At 37.9% G+C, this 15,320-nt stretch overlaps 1 protein-coding gene across 5 annotated transcripts in view; it reads right to left on the bottom strand.

Annotated features, from left to right (window-relative positions):
• Window positions 1–1,349: 1,349 nt before the first annotated feature.
• The window catches only part of drd4-rs (dopamine receptor D4 related sequence), a 116,602-nt gene continuing 102,631 nt past the window's right edge, over window positions 1,350–15,320 (bottom strand). For 4 of the 5 annotated variants that reach the window (XM_073945984.1, XM_073945983.1, XM_073945985.1 and 1 more), the window contains 3 exons: window positions 14,500–14,612; window positions 8,976–9,679; window positions 1,350–5,049 (listed from right to left, as the gene is read on the bottom strand). In XM_073945984.1, coding sequence (XP_073802085.1) covers window positions 4,847–5,049; window positions 8,976–9,679; window positions 14,500–14,612 — 1,020 coding nt within the window. In that variant the 3' untranslated portion in view covers window positions 1,350–4,846. The remainder of the gene's footprint in view (window positions 5,050–8,975; window positions 9,680–14,499; window positions 14,613–15,320) is intronic. The other variant, NM_001012620.3, reaches the window with a different exon arrangement.

The following is a 15,320-nucleotide window of genomic DNA, read 5'->3' on the forward strand; positions in this document are numbered from 1 at the left end:
ATGCTTGAGAGGGAATTGCATGAATGCTTGTATATTTGATTGCCAGATTCTCGTTTAGATGGATTCGTGAAGAAAATCTGAAGACAACTAAAGATGCTGTTTTACGCATACCAGGTCAGTAGGCGATGATGTAACTTTGAATAATTCAACAAGTCTGCCTATGGTTTGGATGTATCATTCATGGCTTTAGACTGAATGCATAGGCTGTATCCGAAATCCCATCTATAACCTTCAAGAGTGTACTACTTGAGAGACCAGACATTTGTAGTGGTGTCTAAAACCATAGTGGGTGTTCTAAAGTGCACTCTATTAACACCATAATGCACTGTTCCACGACTTCTCTTGATGTGGAAGAGCAGCAGCTCTACTCCGAATTCCTCCCGGGTGACAGAGTTCCTCACTCTATCTCTAAGGTTGCGCCCTGCCATCCAGCGAAGGAAACTCATTTCAGCTGCTTGTATCCGAGTTTTTCGGTTATGATCGAAGGCTAACAATCATAGTTGAAAGTAGGAACATGCGTAGATTGGCCAGTAAATTAAGAGCTTTGCCTTTCGTATCAACTCCTTCTTTAAAACAGCAGACCTTGTGTCCCACAGCCTCAATGAAATACGCATTGTTTCTTCTGGATCTGAAGTTAAATCATTGTATGAATCCTCATCTCCAGTACCCTGGCATAGACTTTTCCAGGGAGGCTGAGGAATTTGATCCCCCTATGGTTGGAACACATCCTCTTGTCCCCCTACTTAAAAATGGGAAGCACCAGTCCATTACCCGATTCGGATGTTATCACTTGATTGAATAGGCGTTATCAGTGGTTATCAGCTGATAAATATGGGCCAGTAGGGGCCTTCTGCGCCTACTAGTAGCCTCAGAAGGCTGTTATCATCCATCCACATAGTTAATCAGCTATAGTAATACAGAAGACTCCAGATCCAGATCTGTTTTTACATTACTGTGTTAATTGGGATTATGGCTGGGGTAGTGGTAGACATTAATAAAATACAATTCATGAGAAATTTAATAAAAAATATAAATAATTCTCATTAACTTCCGGCCATAACTGTATGTGATCTATAGCTGATTGACCATGTTGACAGATGATAAGAGCCTTCTGAGTCTACTATTAGACACAGAAGGCCCCTACTGGCCCATTTCTGTCAGCTGATAACCACTGATAATGCCCATTCAATCAAGTGATAACATTCAAGTCGGTTGCATTCCAGTTGCCCAATCTAGAGGTATTATCCTCGTCTTCAATGTATTAATGTTGGGGTGGTATCAGCCAAAACAGCCCACCGCAACTGATACACATGCCATTTCTATACATGGTTATGAATTATGACAATGTATTTTAAGACAAATAAGTAAAACAAATCTTTTATTTTCTCTGTTGGCTTTTGGTTGCAATTTAAAATCCCACTTTATGAAATCCACATTTATTATGAAGAACTTTGAATTTTTGTATATACAACTACCATTCAAAAGTTTGGGTTTGCTATGGTTTTTATTTGTTTTAATTTTTATTGTATTTAATCAAATCTATTTATCTCTTTAAATCTATTTTATCAGAAATAGTTTTTTTGTATATAAATATTTTTAAAAATGTAATTTTTGCTGAACTATTTCAGCGCTGTTACTTCAGACATCAGTGTGACATGATTATTTATTAAATAATAAATATAATATGCTGAATTGATGAACAAAAAGATAAATTTCTTTGTATTATTCTTGTTTAAAAGACTTGTATTACTGTAGTTTTGTAGATATTTCAAATGGAAACAAGTTTAAAAATGTCTTCACATTCATTTTTTAGAAATTGAATGTTTCCTTGCTGAATAAAATATTTGATTAGATATTATAATAATTGAAAAAATAATTTTCTAAGCTCAAACCTTTAGACAAAGCCCAAACCTTAAACAATATTGTATGTAGTATATTATGCATGCACTGATGTCCAGATGTCTGAGACCACATATTCTGTAAATAGTTATGTATATCACCTTACAAATAATATTATGGGCACAAGATGGAAAAATTACAGATTTGTTTTTAAATCGACAGTGTATTATCAGTAAATTGTCAGCGTAACCTCAGACGTATGGATCCCACAGCATGGCGTAAATATAGTATTGGTACAATTTAAGCAGTAAAGCACATACATCTCCATAAAGTGACAGATGCACAGATGATCCTGTACAAGAACAGCAATACTCATTCCACAAGTCTCTTTACAACACTGATTCTTAGAAGCACAATTACTATAATCCACCCTAGATAATACCCACAATCCCCCTTGCTATTATGCAGTTTTATTATCAGACAACGCTGAACATATCTACATGTTTAATGAATGTTTCATGACACTTGCAACAAAACTAAATCGGCAGACTGTGTGCACAAAGGCAGAGAAAGGCATCCATTGATTTTGGCAACTGTATGTACAACAGTTAGCACATTTTCCTCTTTGTATGAAGCCACAGGATTAACTTCTTAATGTCATTTGTTTCGACTAACAGTGTTTGAAGGTGAAGCAGGTTAGAAAATGAGACATTAATTTCTGATTAATGCGTCACTCTTTCCCTGTTTATGTTGACAAGGGCAGTCAGAGGAAAAAAAAATCTCATGTGCACCTTTAGGAATCAATTGCTGTGTTCAGAATAGCATAAACATACTACCATACTTTTAGTAGACACCATATTTCTAGTATGCAATATGCATACTGTTTGCAGTATAAAAATTCTGTGTGCTATGAACACAATTTTAATCATATAGAATGCAGCAGTTAAAAAAAACTTTTCATTCCATATTGCATACAAACATTTAGTTATTTGTTGACATTATTTGTTGCTACTGTGCATTATTTCTGGATGTGCTGAAAATTTAGCAAAACAATTGTTGCCATTTCAGAGTTAAATGACCTGACCTGTGGGTGCAGCTAAAAGAATGTGATAGTTTAAATGTCTCACTGTTGCTGATTTGTAGGATTGGAGGCCCGAATTGGTCCCATCATCTATAAAAAACATTAATTACTTAATAATTAATTTCTAGAAGGCAGATTTTGATGCTGCATTTCACCACTTAAATTCCTGAGCATGTTTCTTTATATGAATAATACATTTGCCTACACTTTAAATAATTAAATTCAAGATATAACTGTATTTTGTAATTATGGTAACAGACCTGCCAAGTCTCTCGGAAGTTCCGGGAGTCTCCCGCAAATGCATAGAGACTGAAATGTATTGTTTCTTAGATCATTTCAATGATCACATGATATTTCCAACCCTGTCTCAATCTGAAAACGTACTGCTATCTACATTTATAGAGAGCGCCAAATACGTCCCAGGAGGTAAGTTTTTTTTTTTTTTTTATGCAGGCTGCTGTGTACAATTTTTGAGATCGCAAATTTCTCTCACAAGGGCCACTTGCACCTGCTTTTCTCGCTAAATCCACCAGAGGCTGCTGTTAACTGACTGACATACTGACCGATCGACTGACCCACCCAACTCCTTCACTAAACCCAACTAACTCTTACCCACTTTCTGAAACCGTTCTTCATCAAACTCGAAACTCCTTGTAGTGGTCAACTCCTCCCTGCATCTTAAGTCTTCCGACAAACATGAGCTACTAGACAAACTGGTAGCAGCAGGAAAGCCGTCCATTTGGAGGTAAGCAGTCAGCTGATAAGCGTGAAAGAGAATGGCATCATATCACCCTGTAGCATTCGTATTAAAGACAAAATGCAGCCATACAGTACGTACTTCTGGCTACATAATTCGTGATCTCCAGAAATTTAAATAGGGCTATGTTTTCAGAATGAGCCTATAGTTCGGGACATTCAGGAAAATGCTGCTGTTACCAGTTTTTCCAATTAGCTTGTCATATATGTTGGTGGACTTGAGAAGCAGAAAGGAGTTGACCACAACGACGAGGTTCGAAGAATGCTGAAAGCGATAAGACAAAAACAGAAGTAAATAACAGGGTGGTAAAATCTGAAAACGTGGTAAAAAAAATCAGGTGAGGACTTTTCTTTGTTTTGGATTGCTTTATAAAACTGTGGGTTGAGTTTAGGGAAGTGGGTGGACGGGTAAATCGGTGCTCTTGAAAACAATATTGGTTGGGTTTAGGAAAGAAGGAGAGTGGGTCAGTCAGTCAGGAGTGAATATCACTCGCAAGAGAAATTTGAGATCTCAAAAAGCATACACAGCGGCCTCTAGTGGACTCGCGAAAACAAAAACTGCAAAAAAAGTAGCTCCTGGGATGTATTTGACCCTCTCCAGAAAAGTATATAGGGGTACATTTCAAGAATGAGCCTGGTTTGAATTAAAAAAATTATAAATTAATTAATTCAGCTAAAACCTGCTAAAATTGCATTGCATGTATGCTGTTATGCCATTCCCAACACAGCTCTTGATCACATCCGGATGTGTTGACCTAGCTTCTAAACCATGAAAAAGCTGCCCGTCCACACTGCATATCAATTCAAAACAAACAACATAAGAAAATCCATTTAAAAAAAGAATGAAATGAACACTTATACCAATCACATATCAAACACAGATGACTGTTATTTCCATTGTGGACATTTTCACATATTTTATGCCTCTGGGCTATGAAATCAGCAGTATTCTGTTATCTACTGTAGTGTTCAAGCATTCGCTTTACAAGAAAAAAAAAACATGTCCAGTTAACTAAGGCAAGAAATTTTCCTTAATGGTACATTCCACTGCACACCCTATAATCCATAGTTCAAGCATTCCTATGCTTGGAGATCACTGTGTACTCAGATCTTGATTTTTTGTATTAAGATCAGTATTGTTTGAATGGTTCAATTACTGCACGTTCAACCTCAGGAACGACAGCAGAGAAGTTTGTGAAAGACGTTCCTGAACTCCACATTGAAGGCAGTGTAGATAATGGGGTTGACAGCGCTGTTAACGTAACCAAGCCATGTAACAACGCTAATCAGTGTTGGTCCAATATCACACGACTCGCATAGTGCCTTAGTCACATGAACCACGAAGAATGGAGTCCAGCAGGCCAGAAAAACACCTGAGGGTGAGAAGATCGTGTTAGGAGTTTATGTAAATTCTTGGTAATTCATCCAACTCTTTCATGTGGATGAATGAAGTCCAACAGCAAAAAGAACACACCGTTTGTGCCACATTGTGTCTGGTTTGTTCTCTACGGGCACATTGATAACATTGTCAGTTTTCTATTGTATTCCAGCACACTTTGATTTCAGCCTTTGAAAGTTGTGCAGAGAACAATGGTGTACAATCAGGTTGCTTTTAAACCTGATGGGACATCTACTAGAACATAAACCAAAAGCAGCAGGTGTCACATTAAACCATAGAAAATTTCCTGAATTTCTGAGCATCACGTTCTAGAAGTGTTTTCATCATACTTGACCACCCCGATGGCTGTCATTTAGTTCGCACAGCTCATGCATTTATTCATGACTGGATTAAATATTTTCACATAAAGGAACATTCAGACACGCATTGTATCAATTGATGTATACCCACACAGATTTGGTTTCTAAAACCTTTGAAGATTTAAAAAGAGCAGCATGACCAAACACCAGCATTTGTCTTAGACGCCGACAGTATGTTAGACTTATTATCTTCTCATCTACGGTTTGATTTCAAAAGGCAGTGTGCATCATTGAGGCTGACTTGAGGCAGTTCTAAATGCATATACAGAATGACATATTGACAGCTGATAGCTCACCAAAATAGCCTAGGTGTCAATCGAAAACCAGAAATTAAATATTAAATTCTTGGCCCAATACACAGATTTCAGCTCTGACGACCCTTGCTGTTAGAGGGGATGGGGAGAATCTCTCATTAACAATACCAGATCTAGGCCAGAAATGAAAGCAGATATTGATGGAAATAAAATGTGTGACCTTGCATATATTTGTCAAAACAATTTCATGACGAAGGTAAACCATAATCAAAACCAAAGATGATCCAAATTATGCTCTACTTTAATGTCTAGTTCACACTACAGGATTTTAAGCCCAATTGGAGCCCAGTTTACAAGTTAATGAGCTCGTTGAAAGATTGGGCTTTAATCTGGGGGAATCAGCTGTCTGTTTGTGCCAACTACTGTATGATGCATTAAAGAGGCTGGCTGACTCGTTACCGCCAACTCACAAATGAAAATCCAATATCTAGTATGTTAAATATTGCTGACCAGTCAGCCGACTCATCCCCTCATGGGGTCGAATGTAGTGATGTCTATGAGAAAGCAAGTCATGAGGTGAATGGCTGTTGTGTTGAGGAGCAGAAATGTCTGTGATTGGCCATGTTCTTTGATGCACTCGTTTATTAAGCATATTAAAACCATGTCTATCCACTGAACCTTGCAGATATATAAGCAATAGATCCACTGGCTAATTAGCGATGCTTTCAAATGATCCTTTGAACACTTGCGGAGAGATTTCAAATGCTGTGTGTCAGTGATGTCATCATCCTACAAGCAGCCAATAGTGTTCAGCTCTCACTGCGGGCTCTGCCCACAACATTTCATTGGCTGTGGTTTGGGGGCTTGACAGAGCTGTTGGATGAAAGAGTTGTTTTCAGATCATGTAGTATATGTGACCCCCCTCATGTGGATCATTTATGTAGTATAGTGTAGTGTGAACATCACACCGATTCAAAGACAAAATCAAATTATGAAGAACGAAGGGCAAAGCAAACTGTAGTGTGAACTAGGCTTAAGGTGAACCACTCTGTAAAGTCTATATAGTGTGTTACGTGACCAGGCAGATCAGCACCAGCTGTGGCGTGTTTGGGTTGCTTATTTATTGCCTGTGTTTTCACCCTGTATTGTCAGATTGTTTGGTTCTGCCTTTGTTCCTGGTTGTTTGTTTATGGTCTTCTGTTCCTGTTGCTCCCTTCAAAGCTGCCCACTTGCCTCACTGCGCTGCCGTGATATTTGCTTGAGATCATAAGCCCTCTTGAACTTTTGCAGTGCAGTTCTTGACTTTTTCAATAAATAAACTTGTTTATTTAAATTTCTCTACAGATTTCTTGTTTCATTGTTACTCTGCACATCATCACTAACCAAGCCTTCCCCCATCAGATACATTTGCTAATGATCCTTTGCAAAAGCTTTTTAACTAAATGTTCCATTTTCTTTGTCCTTGCAACCTCTGATTTTTGCTACAGAACAGTCAAAAGTGGCATTAATGTTGACGCTGCTGTCTGGTGCATGGCTTATTGGAGGACCATGGTATAGTAGAACCAACACTCTCAGAGGAGATGAAGAGTGTCTTTTAATGTGCAGTCTTTGTTGGCTGACCTCAGACAGGGTAGCCTAAGACTACTACTGATGTCAGATTATTAAATCAGGTTCCAGACTTTGGAAACAGTGAAAGTGGAACATGGAAGTACAGTGGTATGTACAACCTTCCTTCGTGGGTTGTCTGACCATACTCATATAGACTCTCATGAAACCTTTGCCCACCCATCTAGATAGTTTAATAATTTGATTTTACATGCTAATATATACCTGGTGACATGACCAATCTATTCAAGTATATGTGGTTCAGCAGGTCAATTTATGGCAGAGTTCCCACTAAAAGTCCAAGTCCAGCAGTAGGTCTGATTTACTGTTGGATGGATTATCACCATCAAAAATTGTTTCAGCTGCCATACATGCCATTCTTCAATGCAGCAGTTGATGCAGTTCTTTCCTAGTGCTTATCCTCAGATGATAAGGTGCACTTATTCACATTCCTGGACTATTTTCCAAATGTTGCACTGAGTGTTGCTAGTTACTGGGCAAATGTCAATCTGTCTTTTTGTTTCCATTCTCAGAGTAATGGCTAGACTGAGCGGGCCAATCAGGGTCTTGAGAGAGAGAGTGTTGCGATGTTTGGTAGCACTGAACCTGCCTCCCTGAAACCAGCAACTCTCATGGGTGGAGTATGCACACAACTCATTACCAGAGTAATGCATGGGCCTCTTTCCATCTGAGAAAAGTCTAGGTTACCAGCCACCATTGTTCCCTGTCTGGAATTGAAAGTCAGGGTCCTCTCTGTCACGTTTATCCAGAGATGTTGTCAGAGCCAACAGAAACTCCTCAGGTTGGGAACATGCACCATCTATGTTGTAGGTCATAAAGTGTGGCTTTCTTTTAAAAATAATCTTTAAAGGGAATACTTTAATTAAACTTTAATACAGAATCACCCAAAGTCATTCGCCCACTCACTGTCAATAATATTGTAGTCCCAATGGCAGTTCACCACAATCTTGGGCATTGTGTTCCTGGAATTTTACCATGGGATACGTTTTCCAACATGATTAAGAACTAAAAACCTACACTCAGCTAAGGCACCAACGAGGAGTTATTATATTCCTCTTAAAGAGCCTGGGTTGACATCACTTTAGGGAAGCACTGGATTCCACCAGCATTAGCATTTTCTCCTCTGTGTGTTTGTGCCTCGACTTATGTCTTGATTTTGTTTCATTTGTGATGTTTCAGTTCTTGTTTTGCTACATGACATTTCTGTGTCCTTAATCTTGTTCATAGATTCTTTATAAGAGTTAGCTTATGAATATCGTTTTGCTAACTGACATTTTCATGTACTTTATCTACTTTCATTAAAATAAAAACCTTAAAATAAGCCAAGAGTGGTGTCTGAAACTAAATTTACTCAGAGAAACTGGTCAAAACTGTTCTTAGAGTGCAATAATTAATCATTCACCTTCTTTTATCCAAGCTACCACTTATTTGGCCAATAAGTACATTATTAATATAATCTAAAATAATTATAACAGAAATATGAACTCACTTGCATTGATATTTGCAAAATGATCTCTTAATGGTTTTTTGTAAATGGCTTTACATTTTATATGCACAGATGGATATTTACATTGTCACTATTACCTTGTTTGCTCGCTGGATTGTAAGACTCCTTTATCTTTAAGGGTAAGCATTGCCATAAACATAGAAATAATACATACCCACAACCACAGGCAGCACCTTCATTGCCTTGCGCTCCCGTCCGCTGACCCTGTTGCTCTTGCTGTGGCGGCGTCCTGTATGAGGCCGATGGTTTTTCCCTACACCATTCTCCCTGCCACTATCATCCTCAGTGGCCCGCTCAGGGTTTTCTGCATCCGACACACTGTCCATCTGCGTGGTCATGGGGTCACTCTCTGCTCCTGGCATCTGACCTTCTGCGAGATCGTCGGTGGTGAGAGTAACCGGACTTGTTGAGGAGATTGGAGTAGTTGGAGTTGCAGTAAGAGATGTTGGACTGAGACCTGCAGGCATGAGATACACCACCTTCTCCCTTGCCCGTCCCTTCTCCTTCTGTAGAGCTGCTCCCAGTCGCAAAGACAGACTCCTGCGGCCTCTGGGTGGCCGGCGGAGGTGTGAGCGGTTACGACCAGAGCTCCATCGCTTGAGTCCTCTGAACATCCAGTAGTAAAGGAAAAGCATGACAGGGCAGGGGACGAAGAAGGAGCAAACGGAGGAGTAAACTACAAACTGGTTGTCCTCCAGTTTACACACATGAGGATTCCTGTTCGGCACCTGGTTCAAACCAAATATGACAGGACTGGCTACACCCAGCGAAAGCACCCAGGTGGCGGTGATCAAGGCCAGTTGACGAACACTAAATTGGTTCCTGTTGTACTTCAGTGGGACAACCACTGCGATGTACCTGAAAATGAGAAACAAGGTTAGTTCAGGATTTAGGCTAAAGTGACCTAAATGCAGTTTTTGATATAAGTAATTGATTAGGAGTTTCCTTTCTTTGAAAGACAGTGTAAATAATGACACAGAGACATATTTTTACTTTTAACTTGTCATAATATGAAGGTTTTATCTTATATTTCAGACAATGTGTCATTTTAATTTGTGTCAATAATAATTTTATTTTCTCTCCTAATTAAGATACATAATGACATGGATTTTTCATGGATCCAGGATGGAGTAACACATCATTTCTTATGTCTTTATGATTGTTGATAAAGTTAAATGTTTAAGGGCCTTGATCAGGGGTCACCAATCTCGGTCCTGGAGGGCTGGTGTCCCTGCAGGGTTTAGCTTCAACTTGCCTCAACACACCTGCCTGGGTGTTTCAAGTATACCTAGTAAGAGCTTGATTAGCTTGTTCAGGTGTGTTTGATTAGAGTTGGAGCTAAAATCTGTAGGACACCGGCCCCTCAGGAACAAGTTTGGTGACCACAGGCCTAGATTATATGATGAACTAAGTGTCATTTCTCTTCAGAATAAAACTGGAATATTATGTGTTCAATGGCTTTTTCTGCATGCCAAGTGATTTGTTTACTCAAGATCTACCAAGTCAGGTCAGAGGTCATAGAGTGCTCGCATGTGGTACTGGACTGTTGATAAATTGGGAACAACTGTTTTCTGGGTTGTTTGCCATTTAACTTTGATATTTCAAAGTTAATTATTTTGTATGCAAGCTGCCAGTTTGGATGTTGATTATACCAGTTTGTCACCAGGTGGATAAGATGGCTGAGAGTACACGAAACAGCCTTGAGAATGGAACAGATTGCACTTGGTGTGTGTGTGTGTTCTATTTGTTTGTGGATCATTATTACAGCTCTGGAATCAGCTCTGAATAGCCTAGTGGCTGAAGTTTCTATCCTTGAGATATTGCGATATCGTTCAGAATTGTGCACACACACACAACATTTTTTTTAAGTCTATCTGTGTTTTAACCAATCAGGTTAAAACACCTAAAGTATATGTATGACACAGTTAATGACGTTATGTGAGATTATATAATTATTGTTGTTTTGAGATTGTATGTAGAGCAGCCTACGAACTCTGCGCAAGTGTTGCAGCTAGCTTCTGCTGATGATCATCTGCAAACTATCTTCAGTAAACTTGATTTTATTAAATCTCTGACTCCGGCTCTTCTTCATCTGATTGACTGGTCATTTTTGGGTTAACACTGTCATTTCCTTACACATAATTTTTAATATAATTTTGAGATTTTTTTTAATTTTTAACTCGCACATTTTGACATTTTGTCATAACGTTGCCTTTTTATCTTAAAATAATGACTGAAAATCTCTTTATTTAAAATCTTACAGTTTTTTTTCTTGTGTGCAAATGTAATATGAGCTGCCATAACATGTCTTGCAATCAAATATCTTCCACAAGTGGGGAGCAAAAAGTAGTTTTTAAAATTTTAAACTCAATATATGAGAAAATATTGTTTAGTTTTTCATTTATTCATTCAGATCTACTTTTTTTATGCACAGCACAAACCACATGGAATCTGATCTCTCTTTTCTTATGTGCATATGTGGTTCTAAATCTGATAATTTGCATTACAACCTCTGTTTGAACACAACAGAATGCAATAAACTACACTGTAAAAAAAGCACCATAACCATTGTTTGGGTGTATTACATGCCCATAGATCAACATCCATCACAATTTTGCAATGACAAAAGTCACTCCTTTGCATAAAACAATTAGTTGCTCGCTTTATATTAAAGTGTGAAGGACAGCTAGAAAGGCAGTCTTTTGCCTGCTTTTATTGCAGTTACTTCAATTTATAAGTAAACTGTGACTGACAACTCTTTAGAACATGTTTTCTGTTCACGTTCATTAATTAGAATGACCCACTGAGATGCAGGAAGATTCTAGTGCAATCATTTTAAATTGCATGAGGCCTCATAAGTCTGTTTCATCTTTTTAATTATCCACACTCTTTCGACTCCAAACCTTTGTTTTCATCTTCAGAGACTAGCTTGCTTTTGTTTTAGTACGCGTCAAAGACAGAATGACCTGCTCTGCGCCTTGGTCTGGGACCTCTTGAAGTTGTTTTATATTGTTTACGTGAAGCGGTAATGCATGATGCACTGACTAAGTAATGAAATTCAGCTCCATGTCGTGGTTTCATTAGCATCCCACTGGACAGCCAATAATGCATAACCAGAGAGTTAAGATTCACTCCGTGAACACACCGAGAGGTGCAAAACAGGCCGGCTGAATGTTAAAAAAGCCATTAAAATTTCATCTGAAAGTTTAGGGACCACCATAACAAACGTGTGGATAATGTGGATGAACAAATTATTATTTTTCTTTTAATCTTTTATGCAGCACTGAATGTGTATGGAAGCCCATTTTTGTACCATAATTATTACCTTTTATATTATGCATTCTACATTTGGTCAGAATTTGGACTTTTTGTTTGTTTTGAGGACATGATTCAATTTTAACATATGCATTAATAATAGTTTTTGTCATAATTTTGCCGTTTATCTAATGACTTATGACTGATACAAAATTTCAATGTATGAGAAATGTAAGTAATGAGTAAGAGTTACTTGTTTGACACACATAATGTGTGAGTTACTTTTTACCTTTAGATTTCATATTTGTTATATTTATTGATTATTAAAGAGTTTATATTATGGGTTTTTGTAACACAGCTCTAAGTGAGTTAAAACATCCAGCTGAGGCTTGAATCTGAAAGTGCACCTTATATAAAACTATTGATTCTCAAAAAAAAGAGAGTAGACTCAGAGTCGAATATATGAATTGATATCAACTTCGACACAAAACAATCCAGGCACATACCCAGGGGGGTTCGGATGGTCCAGAATTTGTCCCATATACAGTATGAGCTCATTTGTACTGTGACTTCTATGCCATCATAAAATGTACAAAAAAAAAAATAATAAAATAATTCAAAGACGGGGCGAAGCAGTGGCGCAGTAGGTAGTGCTGTCGCCTCACAGCAAGGAGGTCACTGGGTTGATGGTTCGAGCCTCGGCTTAGCTGGCGTTTCTGTGTGCAGTTTGCATGTTCTCTATGTGTTCGCGTGGGTTTTCTCCGGGTGCTCTGGTTTCCCCACAGTCCAAAGACATGTGGTACAGGTGAATTGGGTGGCTAAATTGTCCCTAGTGTATGAGTGTGTGTATGAATGAGTGTGTGGATGTTTCCCAGTAATGGGTTGCGGTTGGAAGGGCATCCGCTGCGTAAAAACTTGCTGGATAAGTTGGCGGTTCACTCCGCTGTGGCAACCCCGGATTAATAAAGGGACTAAGCCGACAAGAAAATGAATGAATGAATGAAATCAAAGACGGCTTTAAGACTGTTGCTTTAGTGTGAGTTCAGCTAATCAGTTTTAGCCAATCCAAACAAATAATTTTTTTGAGTCCAATATCCAGTTGTGCATAAAAACACAGACAATCTGACTCAAGTAAAGTCATCTTTTACTACAGACCTACTGTACTGTTGTTAAATAGAGAAAACATTTTTCAAGTGAATTTTATTCTAAATCTTGGACCTCATTCTTGAAAGAAAAAATTAATTTGAATTTTCCAATGTTTTAATTTACAAGAAAGGTCATTTAGCGCCTCGTTATTACTATTATGTTTAAATTTTTAAATGGCCAATTTCTGACTGAGGAAACTTAAGTGTGCTGGCCAGTTTGCTATTTGCCTATTAAATGACAATAAGCTACAGTTAATAATGTAAAACTTTAACAGGCAACTGTTTTTGATACATCAAAAAGTGTGGTTATTATGACCACCCCACAAACTAATCCAGCAAAAAATAGTGCTTAAAATGTCACTAAAATTCTGTATTTAAACAGTAATTAAATAAAAAATGAGGCGAATAACTGTAAAAAGGTCCACTTTTTGAGAAAAAAACTAACTTTTTTTATAAGGCTGGCTATGGGCCTGCAATCCCATTTATGAGGTGCTAGATTTAGTAAAATGTGAACCCACCCTTTCTTTCAAACAATACAATTGGAGTGCAGGGGATGGGATTGATCACAATCTGAAGATGAGTGAACACTGATCACTGTGATATGGCTAGAGATGCGGGGCTGTGGGAAAAAAATGGTTAAGTTCATTTTCACAACAATACCACAGCCAAGCCAACCGTGCTGTCACTGTGTTTGTTCCTGTCATTTTTCTGAAGATTAATACAATAAACAATCCTGCAACGTGGGATTCACCGGCCGTTTGTTAATAAAGGAAGGATCAGCAAAGGCTAATAATGTATGGAACTTTGTTGATACACAGTTCATTTGGACCAGTTTCTTCTTCCTCCAGATCATAACCTGTAAGTGTGAATAAAATGATTGCCTCCTTGTTTTCTGTAGCTTGTAACATGTAATTGCTCCACGTAGCTTTTACTGTATCTCTTGGGTTAATGCTTTATGGGGCTATTCACATATCACGTCTAAAACAAATATGTTTCTGAGCTTGCGACTCCCTGTTATTTGTCATTGCTATTGTCACAATCAGCTGTTCTTTTTTAAAATGGTTCAACTTTTGCCACTATGTCAATTAATACTGAACGTGTGTCATTGTTATTGCTCAGGGTTAGGGTTTAGAATAAAACAATTTGCTGGTGTTTAACAGCATTGATTTAATGCATTCCTGCATTGGGCTCACACATACTGTATACTCTGGCTACTTCATCTTGATAAGAAACACGTGTATGCGTGTGTGTGCTTGTGTGTGTAGGCGTACATCTCACCTGTCCACACTAATTGCACATAGATTCAAAATTGAGGCAGTGCAGAGCATCACATCCATAGTCATCAGGGCATCACAGATGTACATACTGAGGGTCCATATCCCTCCCAGAAACTAAAACACACAGGGAAAAGAGAAATCTCATTCCAAGCCATGCAAAATATTACAATTACATATATGAAACCTAAATACATAAATGTTAAAACCTAAGAAAATTGGCTACATACAGTATTAAAGGGAATATTACATATAACAATAATAGGGTCAAATATCAGGGGGTAGATGGTTGGTTTATCACACAGTGGTCTTAACATGACTGAAATTAAAGATTAAAAAATCAACCAAATCCTTTGTTGATTCACACTAACCATATAAATAAAGCCAATACGTCCAAGATGGAAATCCTTCACTGCTGCATCAATATTCACTTCACAGACACAATAAACTGAAGGGCAGCAATTCATGCTAAGAGTCTTCATAAACCTTTTACTGCAGTACAAAAGTTAAATCATAACATCAATATTAAATTAAAACTGCCAGTATGTTTAGGAATATAGTATATATTCCTTGGATTATTGTGAATAATTCAGTTATAATTTCCAAGAAAACGTATCAACTTTGAAAACGTTTTTTTCAGCCTCAACCTTCTAGGCTGCAAAACAGACTGAATTGATTTCTCTGGTTGTTTGATACAATGCAGATATTCAAATGAAGCTTATTCTGTGCATTTATTTAAAAAGCCTTGCATTATCCACAACATATTTCCAATAAGATAATATCAACACCACCTGAATGTCTCAGAAACTTTGTAGCCCTCAGTAC

The sequence above is a fragment of the Danio rerio genome, chromosome 4, assembly GCF_049306965.1.
Source record: "Danio rerio strain Tuebingen ecotype United States chromosome 4, GRCz12tu, whole genome shotgun sequence".
Taxonomy (NCBI): domain Eukaryota; kingdom Metazoa; phylum Chordata; class Actinopteri; order Cypriniformes; family Danionidae; genus Danio; species Danio rerio.